This window comes from Branchiostoma lanceolatum, chromosome 16, assembly GCF_035083965.1.
Source record: "Branchiostoma lanceolatum isolate klBraLanc5 chromosome 16, klBraLanc5.hap2, whole genome shotgun sequence".
Classification (NCBI taxonomy): Eukaryota; Metazoa; Chordata; class Leptocardii; order Amphioxiformes; family Branchiostomatidae; genus Branchiostoma; species Branchiostoma lanceolatum.
Window position 1 is genome coordinate 13,936,581 of NC_089737.1, and position 18,024 is coordinate 13,954,604.

The 18,024-nt window shown below is 42.9% G+C and overlaps 2 protein-coding genes across 2 annotated transcripts; one reads left to right on the forward strand and one right to left on the reverse strand.

Moving 5' to 3' along the window:
• Positions 1-807: 807 nt before the first annotated feature.
• On the reverse strand, positions 808-11,876 carry LOC136421901 (peroxisomal bifunctional enzyme-like). Its single transcript, XM_066409471.1, has 13 exons — positions 11,803-11,876; positions 10,809-10,992; positions 9,772-9,953; positions 9,242-9,370; positions 8,456-8,683; positions 6,565-6,749; positions 5,867-5,976; positions 5,266-5,519; positions 4,299-4,538; positions 3,744-3,967; positions 2,748-2,853; positions 1,393-1,522; positions 808-988 (listed from the first exon to the last, which is right to left on the reverse strand). The coding sequence occupies exons 2-13, from the start codon at positions 10,981-10,983 to the stop codon at positions 813-815; spliced, it is 2,139 nt and encodes a 712-aa protein (XP_066265568.1). The 5' UTR covers positions 10,984-10,992; positions 11,803-11,876; the 3' UTR covers positions 808-812.
• Positions 11,877-12,130: 254 nt separating this feature from the next.
• On the forward strand, positions 12,131-16,970 carry LOC136421494 (tyrosyl-DNA phosphodiesterase 2-like). The gene is made up of 6 exons (XM_066408822.1): positions 12,131-12,498; positions 13,147-13,229; positions 13,915-14,118; positions 14,877-15,087; positions 15,602-15,772; positions 16,237-16,970. The coding sequence occupies exons 1-6, from the start codon at positions 12,334-12,336 to the stop codon at positions 16,606-16,608; spliced, it is 1,206 nt and encodes a 401-aa protein (XP_066264919.1). The 5' UTR covers positions 12,131-12,333; the 3' UTR covers positions 16,609-16,970.
• The last annotated feature ends 1,054 nt before the right edge of the window (positions 16,971-18,024 follow it).

Here is an 18,024-nt window from a genome sequence, read left to right on the forward strand (position 1 = left end):
ATGATATGTTATGATTTTGATACAATAATTGCTATTATGTACAATTTCAGATATTTTATAAAAGCCATAACTTTGTTGAAATTTTTTCATTTTTTTTCTCACATTTTTATACATCTGAGCATCTATGCTGTTGGCTATACACCTGTATCAAGTGACACTGTCACGATAAACAAGTTTGAAGTTAAACTGTGAAATTGTCACTTCTGTAGTAGATTGTATGCTATACATTGTCAGTGCCAGAAAATCTAACGCTACATCAGACGAGGCTCTGTAACCTGTATACATTGGTTGATGCCTAAGAATCGCATAGAAATCAAGAGGATGCCAGCCATAATCCCATCCAAAAATGTTACTTTGAGCTCGCAGAATCGTTGACCAAGCTATTTTCCTGCTGTGGAATGAACACTTGTGATAAATCAAATACAAATTGCACTCAATGATATCATAAGATTGATTCAGATCTGCCAAATAAATGTATCATTTCTGCAACAATAATTTTAATAGCGAAGGGGAAAGTTCAGATGAGAAGATCACTGCAGAGAGACATCTCTACACTGATAATGTTTGTATAAGTGTACTGTAAATGAAGAAATGCTTGCAGTGGTTTTATGATCAAATTTTTCTTGGTGAATTCTTTACTGCAAACTTAAAACCACCGTGAAAAGCCGTTCCATTGTGTCACTGTAGTGCAATTATTGTTTCAAATGCAAACTTAAAACCACCGCGAACACTCCATTTCTCCCCACCGCAAAATCAAATCCCCACGAACATTTCTGCATTTACAGTACATGTCCTACATGTATGTTGGCAGCTCAGAGTTTGCTGTCCGTCCCCAGAGCTGCTAGACTGGTTCCCTTGGCGACCATGTTCCGCAGCAGCGGGCTGGGCTGCAGGTAGTGGTGGTCGGGGTACTGCGCCTGGTACGACTCCAGACTGCGCAGGATCTTTTCAAGACCAACGACCCTTTCCGCATAGTACATCGGTCCTCCTAAAGTACAGGCACAGAGAACAATAGTTATACTTTTATTTGCAGAAGTAGATTAAATTTATTCCTAAGAAGAATAGTGCATTTCTATTGGCTTTCCACATCAATAAAGTGTCAGTAACCAACCACCACATTGGTGTCAATAGTTGCATTTCACTGGATCGTAGGTAAACGTACACAGCATGTTTCGTGTTTCATAGGCAAGGTTTTGAGTTTGATAGACGTTATTTGAGAGGTTCAGAACTTTTTTCATAGTCCGAGAAAGCTTTAGTTATGATTTATGAAATGCAAATAGTGACACCAACATGTTGGCAGACACAGCATGAATTCACAAGAAAACACCCTACACACATTGCTCAGGGGTGTGCTAAAAGAAATTTCAAAGCATTATTTGAACAAATATTTACCTGTATGCCTCGGCCATCCATAGCCAAACAGATAGGTGACATCGATGTCCATCGATCGAGCAGTGATGCCCTCCTCCAGGATGTGGAAGCCTTCGTTGATGAGTGGGTAGAGACAACGTTCCACAATCTCCTGTAACAGAAGTCAGGGAATTGTTAGTTTTTCATCACAATATGAGGTGTTAAGTTGTTAAGACCATTGTGGAAATGGTACAGACGAGAAGGCTAAGGTGGTTTGGACACGTCATAAGATGACCCCCACAAACACTAGTCTACAAAGCCTACAGCCAGGAGTTCGCTAACCCCAGACCCCGGGGAAGACCACCGAAGAGATGGAAAGACCAAATTGCGAAGGACATGGGCTTAAACAGTCGGGAAGCTGAAGCTAGGGCAAGGGACAGGACTGCTTGGAGGATCCTCCTGGAAAGCAAGGGGCCAGTTTCTGGCATGAGCATGTACTAAATGTAGGCAGTAGGTAGGCAGAAGTTGTTGTTACAACTTCTAGACTAAAGTGTTTTATTTACATAGGATATATAAACGCTCCACAATCCCCTGTGACAGGAGGCAGGGAATCATGAGTTTGTTCTATCACAATAAGAGGTTAGAACTACTAGACAAAATGCTTGATTCAAATATGAAATGTAATAATTCTTATCTTGACTGCCTGCTAAATTTTTATTTTAAACTGTCTGAGAAGCAAGGCCTTGAGGAAGGAAATGTAAGGTATTATATCACTGTAGAGATTGTGATTCAGGACAATCGACAATTGTCCTAGGACAGATCGTAATCAGAGATTAACTCCTTGGACAGACTGTGATCAGGATCTGTCCTAGGACAATCAGCAATTTTACTAGTACAGTTTACGAATCCAGTCTGTCCTAGGACAAACTCCAATCGCAATCTGTCCTATCGCCGATTGTCCTGAATCGCAATCTCTACTGTGACCGTTGAAGAAATTCATCAGTCACGTGTAATAACAGTTAAAAGAACATTCTTCAAACAGTGACTAAAAAAGAAAGGTAGCGACATACGCACCTCCAAATTTTCGATGTCTTCTGTACGTCTTGTTCACGGAGTGACCTAGTCTCGCGAGAACACGAGACTAGGCCGAGACTTGGGAGGTTGGGAGCTGCCCAAGTCCTACTTACCCCTACTCCGCAAGGAGGCGGGGGAGGCAGGACGATCTTCACAAGTCTCGACCTAGTCTCATGTTCTCGCGAGACTAGGTCACTCCGTGAACAAGACGTACAGAAGACGTCGAAAATTTGGAGGTGCGTATGTCGCTACCTTTCTTTTTTAGTCACTGTTTGAAGAATGTTCTTTTAACTCTACTGTGACATATACAATGTGGACTGTACCTGTGATGAGATGGTTCTCTTCTTGAAGCCATGCTGCTGTCGGTACTCCCGGATCATCTGATGAACTACCGGATCCGGCAGGGCTGCACGGCTACCTGGCTCATACCTGTTAGAAACAGGATGTTTCAGGTTTATTGCAACAATATCGATACAATCATATTCAATACCATAGCAGCATTAATACCGCTAGCCTGGAATCCAAACCTATTATAGCTCCCGAGTCTCTCTCCGTAATTATTTGCGGAGAGAGACTCAGGAGCTATAATAGGTGCGGAGAGAGACTCGGGAGCTATAATAGGTGCGGAGAGAGACTCGGGAGCTATAATAGGTGCGGAGAGAGACTCGGGAGCTATAATAGGTGCGGAGAGAGACTCGGGAGCTATAATAGGTGCGGAGAGAGACTCGGGAGCTATAATAGGTGCGGAGAGAGACTCGGGAGCTATAATAGGTGCGGAGAGAGACTCGGGAGCTATAATAGGTGCGGAGAGAGACTCGGGAGCTATAATAGGTGCGGAGAGAGACTCGGGAGCTATAATAGGTTTGGATTCCAGGCTATAATACCGCTGAATTGAGGTATGACTTACAACATAAGTCACTAAGACTTATATCAGAGATATAACCCTATTGATAATATTTCTAATTCATCCATACAACTGAAACATTTTTCACATAGCAGATGTCTTAGATGTCGTCCAACATCTTTCTGCAGGGAATGAAACTGGATATTCAAAAACATGAATCCATTTTCATTCACTAAAGAAGGATGTCTGCGTCCTCTGCTATTTATACAGAAAACTGTCCAGTTGTATGAACTAGATTGAATTGAAAAGATCATCTTTCATTCCTGGATGCCTTACCTTCACAAAACATTACTGATAGCTAAACCCCACTTGAGACCTTTACTCATTACATAACAAGTGTTACAGAAAGAGTCTAATGCACTGAGCAAACTCGTTGAAAATAAATAAATAGATAAAAATAATGCCAGTTTCCCACCTGTACCACCCTGCCCCAGTCTTCTGTCCCAGACGACCCTGCATGCACAGCATGTCCGCTAGCGGACAGTACCGGTTGCCACGGCGATACAGCGGAGGGGTGGCGGGTGGCGGCCCCTGCTCTGTAGTGAGTCCCTTCTCGATGCGTCCCCTCCAGCCGATGTCTAAGCCAGACAGGTCTCCCATGCGGAACGGCCCCATCGCCAACCCAAACTCCTCAATAGCCTGAAATGGACAGGACAATGGAAGTTGAAACCAAAAAAGGTAAAGGTCCCATAGCCCTTTTGAGTGTGCTATTAATCCACTGTGTCTTGGGTAATGGTATTGCCCTTCCCTCTCCTTTCACTGCTTATTACCTCCCCAACCAAAGTTAGGGACCCATATAAACCTGAGCGTGGAAACCCTTTCCCAGGGACATAACAGGTAGCCAGGATCTAGGAATGCAAGCAATTAAACCCTCGACCTATCAAACTGCTAGAGCAATAAATGAAGTGCAAAGTAACAACATGTGGGTGCTTTTGTATATGTTGCCACTTCTGTACTCCTTCACACTGACCTTGTCCACATCTTGAGGATCCGCCCCCTCCTCCAAGAGAAACACGGCTTCCGTCACGTACGGGCCCAGCATGCGGTTCCCCACGAAGCCTGGGCAGTTCCCCACCAACACCCCCACCTTCCCAATGGTCGTGCCCAGCTGCATCGCCGTGGCGATCGTCTCCGCGGACGTGTGTTTCCCGAGGATGTTCTCCAGGAGACGCATGATGTTGGCAGGAGCGAAGAAATGGGTTCCAACAACCTGTGTAGTAATATAACACACACCTTATGGTGGTCTACGCCTTTGCTACTCTGCCACATCTGGTTCAAATTACTTGGACCAGAAGGCCCGGGTTCTAGCCCCAGGTAGGGCACCTCTGGACAAGAGGCGCATTGAGTCATACCAAAGACTATATAAAAATGGTACATACTTCTGAAACAGTATGGAAGGTAAACACACTCCACTGCCATAGTGGACTAGCCCCCTGCTGCAGTGATTGCACCACAGTGTGGCCCCAGGGCTATGAAACGGAGATGGGCACCGCCCTATACATCAATTATGGTGTGGGAGGATTTGAACTTTTTAACTTATTCACATGTTTGTATCTGTATAGCCGGTATAACCGCCTTTCGGCGTAACACAGCCTCATAGGCAAACAGTGCAGCAGTAGCTGGTTATATAACACTGAACGACCTGTCACACAAAATTCATTAGTTTTAGGTTTAGTTATTTGCCCTCTTGCTTGCAGCAATGAACAGATATATTGTGCTTTCTTGCAACAACGGGAACAGTGCAAGGAAGTTTGATGCTAACTTATTCAAATTTCCTCAGACTTGAATAACTTTGAATCTAGTGTAAAACGTGGGCAAAAGCCTTGTAAAACCATGTAAAATGCATGAATTTCTTGTAAAGTAAAACATGTTTAGATATCCATGTAGTACTGCACACATTTGGTTGATAACATACGTATAAGAATCCGAAGGCTTACTTTGTCAGGGCGCTTTGTCACGGCTGCTATCTTGTCAATGTCAAGTCCAGACGTGTTGGATGAGAGGATGGCCTGGGGTTTAGTGATGGAATCCAGCTTCTTGAAAACCTCCTTCTTTAGCCTCATGCTCTCAAACACAGCCTCGATAACCATGTCGACGTCACTCAACATGCTATAGTCCATAGTGGTGGTCAGCAGGGACATTTTCTGGGAGGCAGATTTCTGGCTGAGAGTCTTCTGGATAGTGGTGATACCTGTGGAAAAAAGTGCAGTTTTGTGTTTGCTGGTTTCTTTGAATGCCATTTCCTAATAGCCTGGAAGCCATCCTAGTCTCGCTCCAGTTTGCTCAAATGCATGATTGCTTCTAATATGCAGAATAGACAGACCCCCATCTATTATATAAGTATTCGGGCCTTACTTCTTGCATTGTTTTGGGAATCAAATATTTCAAAGGCAAAGCTTGAGTAGGATGGATACAAGGTTAGTTTAATTTATGAAAAAACATCCAAAACTCAATTTGAGCAAATTATCATTATGAGTTTGACAGATTTACAAAAAGAAAGATGCTCAAGGGCCTGGGGTGGATGAAAAGTTTTCTGACCTCTGTCCAACTGTTTCTTGTTGACCTCTAGCAGTACGACCTTAAGCCCTGCCTGCAGCAGACTGATGGTGATCCCCACACCCATGGTTCCTGCACCTACCACACCAACACTGGAGGATTGTACATACGTAATACATTTATGTCACACAATATACAATGGTAGCAATGACATGAAACTTCATTCTGGAATTTAGTGATCATTTACACCTTGGTGGAGTGAGGAAAGTTGTGTACAGTGTTTTTTCCAAAGACACAATGTCTAGCCATGCATGATTGCCACAAATCGAACCCGTGAATTCTAGTTGGTCCACCAGCCTAACTACTCAACTATCAATCATGTCACCCCTCCATGTTCTAGACATAAGCATGTTATTCTGTACTACAGGTAACACTGTATACACTCTGTCAGCTAGCTGGACACTGTTACAGATACAACAACGAAGTGGTGTCCAACTTAGAGCTGTGGACTCCAGCTTATGGGAAAAGGAGGCGTAGAAGACGGCCCCTCACCTACATGGATGTGCTGAAGAAAGATACTGGGTTAGAGGCATGGGGAAGGCCATGCAGGGAAGAAGCTGTATGGGGCAGAATCATCATAGCTTGTCGTTCATCTCTATCTATGGGGCAGAAGAAAGAGAGGCACCCGACATAAGACAAGTCAAGTATATACTGTAAAAAGTTATTTCTACTTTCATCACCTTTTGATGACCCTTGGCTTGGCAGTTTTGAAGTTGACCCGTTTGTCCCGGGGATGGCTCCACCTGCGGACCTCGCGTTCCGAGAAGAAGGCGTACTGCTGGGCGGGGGCCTGCCACGACGTCATCAGGAACGCCATCAGCTCTCTCTCGCGCTGCATCCCAACGTCAAACGGCAGGACTGAGGCCTACGGAAATATGATGAAACATTAAAAATGTAAGGGAAAAGTAATTCATACAATTCAGCACCAAGGACAGGACTCAGCAGTTCTGCACCAGCTTCTGTATGGTAGAGTTATCTATGTGGTTGCCTGCATTAGGTCTGACTGTATTTTTGCTTTCATTTGAAACTCAAATGTTACACAAAAAGCCTTCACCTAATAGGCCCACAAGAGAGTATATTAAATTGTGATATAGATCATTAATTCAGCACCAAGGACAGGTATCATCAGATCTCCCTCGCACTGCATCACAATGTCAAAGGGCAGAACTGAAGCCTGCAGAAATATCGTCAGAAATGTAAAGGAAAAGTAATTCATACACTTAGCCTAGCTTCAACAGTTTGTTAAGCATGGCAAGACGTAAAAAAGTGTTTTCAGGTTAGTTCTGAGCCATTTTGCTGGGCAGGGGCCTGCCACAACGTCATGAGGAACGCCATCAGCTCTCTCTCGCGCTGCATCCCAACGTCAAACGGCAGGACTGAGGCCTACGGAAATATGATATTTTAACGTATATGAATGGTAGACATTCGGGTGATAAGATACAAAATCAAAAGTTACTCAAGAAACTGAATAGATTTGTCAATGGTCACACATTTCAGATAGAAATCTTGTGGTTTTTTGGGGAAAATGTCTGGAAGCGTAGATGCTATACAAAAATCATTTATCTAATACATGCTAAGGCCTACAAGGGAGTATGTATATTAATAACAATATGTGAGATAGAGCATTAATGCAGCACAAAGGACATGTATATCATCAGTTCTGCCTAGCGCTGCATCCTAGCGTCAAAGGACAGAACTGGAGCTTATGGATATATGACATTTTTGTTTTCCGTTGAAACTGCGATAGCTTTGGGGGAGAAAGATGTCTTCAAGAGTAAATGTTATACAAAAGACCTTCACATAATATATGGTAAGGCCTGCAAAAGAGTTGATAGTAAAAGAACTGTGATAGAACACTAATTCAGCACCAAGGACAGCACCTCTCTCTAACGCTGCATCCCAGCCAGCATCAAAGGGCAGAACTGAAGCCTATGGATATATAACATTTTTGCTTTCCTTTGAAGATGTGTGATAAAGCACCAATTCAGCACCGTGCATTCCAGCGTCAAAGGGCAGAAATGGAGCCTGCAGGAATATGATATTTCTGCTTTTATTTCAATGGGAAGTCAACAGACTTCTGATAACTGCATGTTGCATAAGTGTGAAAACATGCTTTCAGTACCAAGGACAGGACCAACCAGTACACAAGAGATGGTGTTGTTGCATGTTCGTTAAACCTTTAATATTGAGATTAAAACAATAGCCAGTTACTGCAAACATTTAAGATGACAGTAGAGCACAGTGCCATATCATAAAAGTAACACATTTGCAACTTATATTGCAGTGAGTTGAGGAATACAATGGCTTAACATGTAAGATTGAGGTCACTAAAATATACATCTCACACACTTTTGTACATTTGTTCATTCATTAGTTCCTTCCTTCCTTCCTTTTTGATTGATTGGTTAGTTGGTTGGTTGGTTGGTTGGTTGGTTGGTTGGTTGGTCGGTCGGTCGGTCGGTCGGTCCGTCGGTCGGTCCGTCCATCCATCCATCCATCCATCCATCCATCCATCCATCCATCCATCCATCCATCCATCCATCCACTTATTGAACGCTACATGTTTAGTACCTGTATGGCCTGTACACATGTCATTGGAGCGATGGCGCCGCGTGCCCTGCGTATTATCGTCTTCCGTGCTGCATCCACCACCTCTTGCACCTTCTCCGCGTCTGGCACGGTCTTCTGACTGATTCGTCTGCCCTCTACCGGACGACCTTCGATGGACCGCGCAAAGCTGACAGCCTTTTTCAGAAGGTCACCCTGAACAATCTTGTCCACCAGGCCAAGAGAGAGGGCCTATATAGAACAGGAACAGGGGAAGCGGTAATAGGAGAGTTATTCATGTCAAAATATGTGTTACGGGTGTTTCAGCCTGTTTCACTTCAATTTTGCACTATATCATTTCATTCCTCCTTTACCCATTCCTAAATCAATTTGTTCATTTATCCATTTCTAGGCATTTAACTATGATCATGATATCAGTATGTTTGGTAACAAACAGATAACCCCTAAGAGCTCTATGCTACTCTATTTGTACACACAGGTCTCTTAAAGTATTGTATATACTATCAGATGTTTATTGATGCTTTACTTTTAGGATGCAGGTAATGTTACTGCAAAATTCTATTTACAAAATGAAGCTAAAAACTGTGAATTTATCTAGAACCACTATTCTTGACCATCAACAGATGTAAATACAGAGGAAAGAATCATGATATATTACTGTGCTTGCACATGGATGGGGGACTCCCAGGACTCCTCATCAAGTGTAAGTCTCTTTTGTAGCAAGAGTTACTATAACATGTTTTCTGACCAAACCCCACTCAATTTTTCTAATGGACTAGTCCATATCACCTGTTGTGCTTTGATGTGCTGGCCAGTGGTAATCATCTGGATAGCAGTCTTGACCCCCACCACCCGCGGCAGCCGCTGGGTCCCCCCTGCACCTGGCAGCACCCCCAGGTGCACCTCAGGTAACCCTACCTGTCAATCAAATGGTAACACAGTAGGATGAATGTTAGAATTAAAAGGTGGCAAGCTGATATTGTGGATACGGCTGTTGACTTATTAGAATCCCTGGCAGGCCCCAGTGTTATGAACTTGAAAAAGGTCAAATATTTCCTCATTTAACTCAGGTAAATATGCGTTTCTTGCTGAATAGGGCATAAATCCTGAGGCCCCATTACCAGGAGAGCCACTACTTGAGCATGTTAAAGAACACTTATCAAAAAGTGTGGGATTTGAACTATCGACTTCTTAGTCCAGAGGTCCATTGAACTGCACATGCTATCAGCCCTTAATCTCTTACTATTTTCTGAAGCCTGACAGCTCAGGACTTCTAGATCTATGCCGGTGTCTTTTGAGATTGATCTCCTAACCCTTACCCTGGCCGAAGGCACTGCCAGACGATAGTGTGAGGCCAACGCCAGCTCATACCCTCCTCCTAGAGCCGTCCCGTGGATAGCGGAGACTATGGGCTTTGGAGAGGTGTCGACAACTGCGAGTACTGAGAGAAGATTTGGGGACTTGATAGCTGCATTCGTCCCAAACTCCCTCACGTCAGCACCTAGGGCAAATACGAGAAAGTTAAAAGTTTCTAGCATACTCTTATGAAAATAGTCCTAGTTGATTATGAAAAGAAGAAAACTTACACAGTCAACAACAATTTTTTTTTTCCTTTCACACGTGTTTTCGAGTTTGTAAAAGAAATTGTGGATACCCTAAATACAATGCCATATAAAAACATAGAGAGCACCTTCCAATATTAAGACAGCTATCATAAAGTGATAGGATAAACTGCCACCCTGTAAAGATACATCCAAACAGATCTCCAACCCAATGTTCACTAGACTAAGTACTGTATAATGCACTGCTGTATATCTAAACTGTGCATATCTGGTGGGGTGCTACAATAGAGATCTCTCAAACCCACTGTATTTCAAAGTGGCGGATTTATGTAACCTGACGGACTAATGTTAATGGAGGTTACCAGGTATCACAGTGTAACAGTGGGGATCAACCTCCACTGACCAGTCTAACCGGTCCGGACCTTTTATAAGCCTAGTGGTTACTAGTAGCATATTGAATTCCCAAGCCATACGGATCGGGATTTCAAGGGTTCGAATCCCAGGAGTGGCATACTCGCCCCTTTGCTTTTTTACAGTGGTTCCCACACCGGCCCTGTGAGTAACGGCAAAGAATGCCACACAGGGATGTCATACTCGGAGACTCGCGATGAGTCTTGAAAGAAACACAAGTGTAACAGTGGGGATCAACCTCCACTAACTGACCGGTCTAACAGGTCCGGACCTTTTAGCCTAGTGGTTAGCATGTTGAATTCCCAAGACGTGCGGATCGGGATTTCGGGGGTTCAAATCCCGGGAGCGGCGTACTCGCCCCTTTGGGATTTTACGACAGTTACCTGCTGGGAAGGTCCGTCCTTTGCCCATGATGACGATACTGCGGACGGCCGGATCTCGCTGGGCCTTCTCCAACCCGTCCACCAGACCCTGTCGCACATGGTAGCTGAAGGAGTTCACGGGAGGGTTGTTCACCTGCAGTACCGCTACAGATCCATAGGTAGAGTACTCAGCCATGGCTGCAAACTGCAGGAAAGAGAATATTGCTTCACATTAGGTTAGGAATTGAACTTCTTAAAGATCACAGCCACGGTTAGCTTCACTCATAAGCAAGGTGTGATGTTTATAGACCTCACATACTACCTCCAGATAAAGGTAAAGGTAAAGGTACTTGGATAGTTTATCCACCTCCATTACCTCCTAGCTTTACCTCCAGGTAAAGGTAAAGCGGTTAAACCTCAGACTAAGGATGAACTTCATGAAGCATGATGCCTTTTCGAACCACAATATATTAATGGTGTGGCAAAATTGTTATCATGACAGCAACAGAAACACATTGTCAATATGCACAAGAAATTGTCTTATTATATTTAACAATCCTCAGTCAATGGAATAGCACCAAAAAATTCTTATTGACAGGAACATCCTGTCCATTAGATTAGCGGCTCATTAGCCTCCGTCTTTTCAAAGAAACCATTTCTGTGAGTGCATGACCTCTGTGCCGTCATCAGGACAAGCTTGAAGGTGTGGTTACAAATACATTTATGTCGTTACTCGATCATGACAATGATGTTTTAAGATTGCTCAACCTTCTCCCTGCTGCCTAACTCTCACGGTAACCAATAGAGAATTGGGTACTTCAGTGTGCTAAAGGTTAAGGTCTCGTTCCTGCATAAATTTTCAGTACCACTTGAAAGCAGATTATTAGCACCTCTACTAAATTACTTTGACAGTTTGAGAAGCTATGAAAGAATTAAGTTTTTAAGTAATAGTTCAAGGTTACAAATATCACATTAAGCAACCCCTGTATTGTAAGAATAAGGAATTCAGACATACCTCTTGTCGCAACTAATGAGAAGGGGTTGTGGAGGGGAGTGGCACTTGGAAACTTTCACCTCATCAGGGTCCTCCAAAGGTCAATGACCTAGCGGGTATGGTCGGTAACAACCATTAAAATAGTAGGGGGTTTTCATATGTCCAAATTCCAACGTAAAATACATATTTATCAGCTGTAAGCTAGCTTAACAAATTTAAAAAAAATACATCATTTTCAAATACAGTTTTTCTGGTATTAAAAAAAGTATTGCTACCTAAAAGATAATAAATAGATCGCTGTATCTCCCCTACTGACAAATGTGATAGTCTAACCCCATGACCCTTTTAGGCGACTTCCGGGTTTTGTTGGTGGTGGCCTCGCCAAGGTTTTTCTTTGGACTTTGACTTTGTAAACAGCTAAACGCAAACAGACAAGTGACTCGTAAAAAAACGATGACAACAGCTGTTACCTTATAACGTTGTCACGACTTGCTGAAACGTTCTAACTGGAGATATCGCACCGCAGTATTGGAGAATCTTGCAAAATTATATATGGAGCCCGCGCCCTCGGCACATGGGCCCAGCGGCGGTGCAACCTCGGGACAGGACCCAGGGCCACAGGAACGCCGACAGCTGCAGTTGGAGTTCTCTGAGATCACGGGGAGCAGCTTGGACCAGGCGAGGTTTTTCCTGCTGAAAAATGGCTGGCGTCTTCAGGTGATAGTTAGCTGTATTTTGTAGAAATTGTATATTGTTGTACCATAAATATGTAATGATATATGTTGATAGAGTTATTAGGACTCAAATGACTGTGTATCTCTGTTACATTGTATCTGACTCTTACCTCTTCCCTCATGACCTCAATGAAAAGCGGCCTGCGTGCCGATTTGAGCTTATCATTAATAAACAATGGTTCAAACAAACAAACAAACAAATAGATTTGTCTTTGCTTTGAATGAAATGAATGAATGAAGGAGTGATGTCATTGAGTGGGTGGTTTCAAGTGAGTGAGTGAGTGAGTGAGTGAGTAAGTGAGTGAGTGAGTGAGTGAACGAATTAATCAATGAATGAGTGAATGAATCAATGAATGAATGTCAGTTAATGAACAGATGAATGTCAATGAATGAATGTCAGTGGATGAATGAATGAAGGAAAGAATGTCAATGAAGGAAGGAAGAAATGTCAATGAATGAATGAATTAATTGATTAATTAATGATCAAAGGAACAAAAGTAAAGTTGATGTCCACTAAATTAAGAAATATTGTAACATTTAGCTGCTGTAGCTGTACATGTAACATTGTAATTCAGTAAATGTCGTAAGATGCAAATATTAACTCTTGATATGCATTGCCTTTTGTGCACAGGATGCCATCAATGACTATTTTGAGCCAAGTGAGGAGGAGGAAACAGGTACATCACCTTTAGACCAAGCAGCTGCACCTACCAGGTGTGTGGAGAAAAACCTCTCACCTTTTCATATCTATTTTATTTTATTCAGATTTAGCACATTTGTGGAAGGATTGACATAACAGGTGAACTATCACCTTTTCAAGATGTCAACCCAGACTGTAATGTTTGGACCATCGCACACCGGGGCATGCCCCTACTCTTTTTCGAAAGGTGTGGTGGGTTCTTTTACGTGCGCGGGGTGTGGCTCTCCCCAAACACGGGATCTCCATTTAACGTCCTATCCGAGGGACGTCCCTAACCCTAGATGAGATAGGTACTCATTTACACCTGAGTGAAGTGAGGAAAGTCGTGTTAAGTGCCTTTCCCAAGGGCACAACGTCGGGGCGCATGTTCAGACATGTCTGGGGGCAGGCCAGGGTCGAACTGGGGTTCCCTTGTTTGACAGTCGGATGTTCTATCCATTACGCCACACAACGCCACAATGTTCTTGTTAAAGCATCCCTTCCAAAGGATAACGACCCATTCCAATTTAAGCATACAAGTTGAATGAGCAATGTACAGGATTTGAGTCGTCAACCCCCTATAGTGACGAAGTACACTGCCAAGTTCTAAATAAATGTTCTTGATCAGGACTATACAGAGTTCAACGTTACTTATTTGATCCCCCTTTTTTACCTGCCGTCCATATTTCTTGTATTATTACATCATTCTAATTCCTGCAGTGCCTTGGAAACATCACCAGATGTTTGCATCATCTCAGAGCAAGATCCAGACACATCAACCGGCTCAGAACAGGCTACCAGAACCGGTGACAGCCAGTCTGTACCGGTCACAACCGGTCTGAACCTGCTGACCTGGAACATTGATGGACTCGATCAGAGGAACATCACGGAAAGAACAAAGGCTGTGTGCAACACAATAAACAGGTACCATGGTGCCCTATAACTAAGTCTGCCCTCTGTGGAGAGGGTAGTCAGAACATAATAATTTTTTTCAGGAAGGATAAGTCATAACTACATAGTACATGTTATCTTTCTAACTTATGATTAGATTAGAATAAAGGTGTATGTGAGATTAGGGTTGGCATTAATCAACATATCTGTACAGATTAATGTCAATACACCATATGTCAGATCAGTGTTTTACACATGTATTTCTGTTCAGTTCAGTTCAGTCCATCATCTATTTGTCCTAGTCAAGCAGAACAAAGCTCATCATTCTGTAGACCAGCATCCTTCTTTTCACCTTGTTGAGAGTCAATGTTGAAAATTCCTTTGGAGAAGAACTTTGCTTGTTATTCCCTCATGACCCATTATATTAGCCTGGGTACCATCCTCTGTAATAATTGCTGAATGAATCTTTTCGCTTGCTAACCACGGATGTCAAGCAAAAAGATTGAACCAGCGGTTATTACGGAGGATGGTACCCAGGGTGGCATAACATGGCCTGCCAGGGATAACCTCAGCTGTTGTGAATGACCTTTGAAATCTGTGGTACTGTAGTTTTATAGAATTCTCACTCTCTCCTCAGCTTGTGTCCAGACGTGATGTTCTTAAGGACTTAATTTGCTTGTCATTTCCTCATGCTGCATAATATGTCCAGTGCCAGGGCTTACTATAGTTGTGAATGACCTTTGAAATCTGTGATAGTTTTAAGTTTTAAAGACTTCTCACTCTCTATACAGTTTGTATCCAGACGTGGTGTTTCTACAAGAAGTCATTCCTCAGACGTTTGCGTACATCGAGGCCAAGTGTGACCGTTACAAGGCCTTCGCCTCAGGAACGGAGAAGTACTTCACTGCCATGCTCCTGAGGAAAAGTAGCATCACGTTCGTCAGTCAGCACATTCAGCCCTTTCCAACCACACAGATGATGAGAAACCTACTGCTAGTACAGGTATTTTTCCAGTCCTGAGACTGTTTTTATCTTGTTCTTTGGGTTGTTCTAAATATGAAATGTCAGAGAAACAAGAAAATGAATTGATGTGGTCTAGCTTGAGGTTTATTGAACAAGAGAAAGGCCCTGATGTCTAGTCTTGTCATCTTGTCAGTACAGTTTTTACTTACTTGTCTTTCAGTGTGTCTGCCTGTCTGTCTGTCTGTCTCCCTGTGTGTGTCTGTATGTGTCTTTGTGTGTGTGTCTGTTTTCAATTCACAATATACACAATGCCATACATATTCAGTGCTGCTATTAGAAGGATTAGAAGGGTCACAGAACAGTATGGGTATGGGTATGGAGGTGAAGTCTGCAATATGTGACTGCCTTGTTATTGTTTTTTTGTGCAGGCTAGGTTTTTGGAATTGTTGTTGTCCTTGTTACTTCATAGATGTATATATTGTCATCACTGATCTCTCAAGTGAAATATTGTGTGACTGTATGGTTTTAACAATGTTTGTGTTGTTGTTTCCAGGCCAGGTTCGGCAGTGTCCCCCTGTGCCTGATGACCACACACCTGGAAAGCACCAAGGACCACGCAGATGAGAGGAAACGGCAGCTGCGCCAGGTGCTACAGGAGGTTGAGAAACAGGACCAGTCCAACACGGTCATCGTGGGGGGCGACCTGAACCTCCGGGACGCAGAGGTAGGGTGGAGTTATTCTTCTTATGCTTTTAAGTGAAAAATGCATATGAAATGGCCTGACTTTAAGGACACTCAGGTAGCTTTGTTTTAACTAGTTGCATGCCAAAAATTGATATAAAAGCTAAATTTTGTACAGTAAATACAAGCTGTGTAGGACCGGACTGTACGGTTTGATCCACTCACACCAGGAAGGATCCCTATTCTTCTTGATAAGTGTGGTGGAATCTTTAACATGCTCGCGGTGTGGCTCTTCTCAATAATGGGGCCTTTGGCTTTACGTCCCATCCAAAGCACATCCTTAACCGAAGCTACGTACTCATTTTATCCCAAGTCCATTGGAAAAGTAGGTGCCTTTCTCAAGGGCACAACATCTTATTGGGGCCTGCCGGGGATTCAAACACAGAACCATTAGATTCTTAGCCCGCAAGACCATCTGGCTACCAAGTATTTTCCTTGTTGTCTAAGGTTGGTGCAGTCGGAGGGTTGCCTGCGGCAACTGTGGACTTCTGGGAAGCCGTTGGCAGCCCCTGGCGGTACAAGTTCACGTGGGACGTAACCAAGAACGATAACCTTGACTGGGACTTACCGTTCCGCCCCAAATGTCGGTTCGACCGTGTGTACGTCCGCTCAAGCCGCCCAGACCAGCTCGCTCCAGAGAACATAACGTTCATCGGGACAGACAGGCTAGAAGGGTGTGGCAGATTTCCCAGTGACCACTGGGGCCTGTTGTGTAAGTTCATTAAACCGTGCGGGCGACAAGGCCAAGGACAAGTGGAGCAGACGAGCGTCAGTGATAGCAAAACGGGAAGCTCGGCCAAAAGAGCTAGAACATCTTGAACTTATATTTGAAGCCAGCATATAAGAAATGTACGTATAGAAACAGTTAAAACCTTTGTCAGTGGTTAAAATTTATTTTGAAGAAACATGAAATAACAGTTTCAGTTTTAGATTAAGAAACAATGAAAAAAAAGACAACTTCAACCTCTGTTTGAAACCAACATATTTGTGCAGTAGCAGAGTTAAAGAGACTGCAGTCTTTGTCAGTAGCTATGAAACAGGAAGGAACTTGAAAAGACTTAAAATAACTTGAACTTCTGTTTGAAGCCAGCATGTTTGTATAGCAACTGTTGCAGAGACCACAGTCTTTGTCAGTAGCTATGACAGGAGAAAAGTGAAAACAACTATTATATAATACTTCTGTTTGAAGCCATGTTTTTATAGTTAGCAAACAGTTGTGAAAAGGAAATAAAAATGAAAAGGTTTAAAACAACTTGAACTTCTTTTTGAGACCAGCATATTTATATAGTTACATAAACTTTGATCATTGCCAGCAGTTATGAAAGAGAAAGAAAAGTGAAGAGATTTGAAACAGCTTGGATTTCTGCTCAAAAGTGCCATATTTACATTGTTTTTTAACCTCTAGCATGCTAAGGTAACTATTTGGCATCAAGTTTGTATTGGTTATGGAATAAGGCAGCAGGAAGAAGGTTAAATGGGTATTCCAGCAGTGGATTGCTCACTCCTTGACAAAGACTGGTGTTGTACAGTCGAAAATTTGAGTAAGTCCAATTTTTATGTTGGAAATTACAGTTGAAACTTGTCTCAGAGGTGTATTTTGCACCTCTGAGACAAGTTTTAACTGTGACACTGTATTCCTTATGAACACTACTGATCATGAAAGCAGGCACAGAAGACAATATCATCTAATCAACGGGATGTTTATTATCTTCTTACTATACACTTCCAGAATATTTACGTACTTAAATCTGGGTCTGTAATATACATTTACATGTAGTATGTACAAACATATATGTTGAATATACACATAGGGTCAGCTTTACATATAGCTGGAAATCTCTGAAGTTGAAAATGAACTTTCAGGAAAAGGAACCATCTCAAACATGGACCAAGGCTTGTTTACAATGGATACAACGTGTAATTCCCAATAGGGTTAAGTCGAGATGTAACATGACAGCTGATATAACATTCAAAAGTCATTTGGGTAACAACCCACCATATGTAACAGGTTGGTGACAAAGAATAAGCTAGTTCGGGGTTGTTACTACGCATGTGCGGTGTCAAAGGTGAAGGCCCCCGGGACGTGAACAAACCCCGTCTGGGAATTGTTATGCAAATCGAGACAATGTGGAGACGAGCATTGTTTACAAGCCGGGGGCCTTCACCTTTGAAACTGCACATGGGTAGTAGCAACTCCGAACTAGCTTATACATGTACATCACATATTTGCATCTT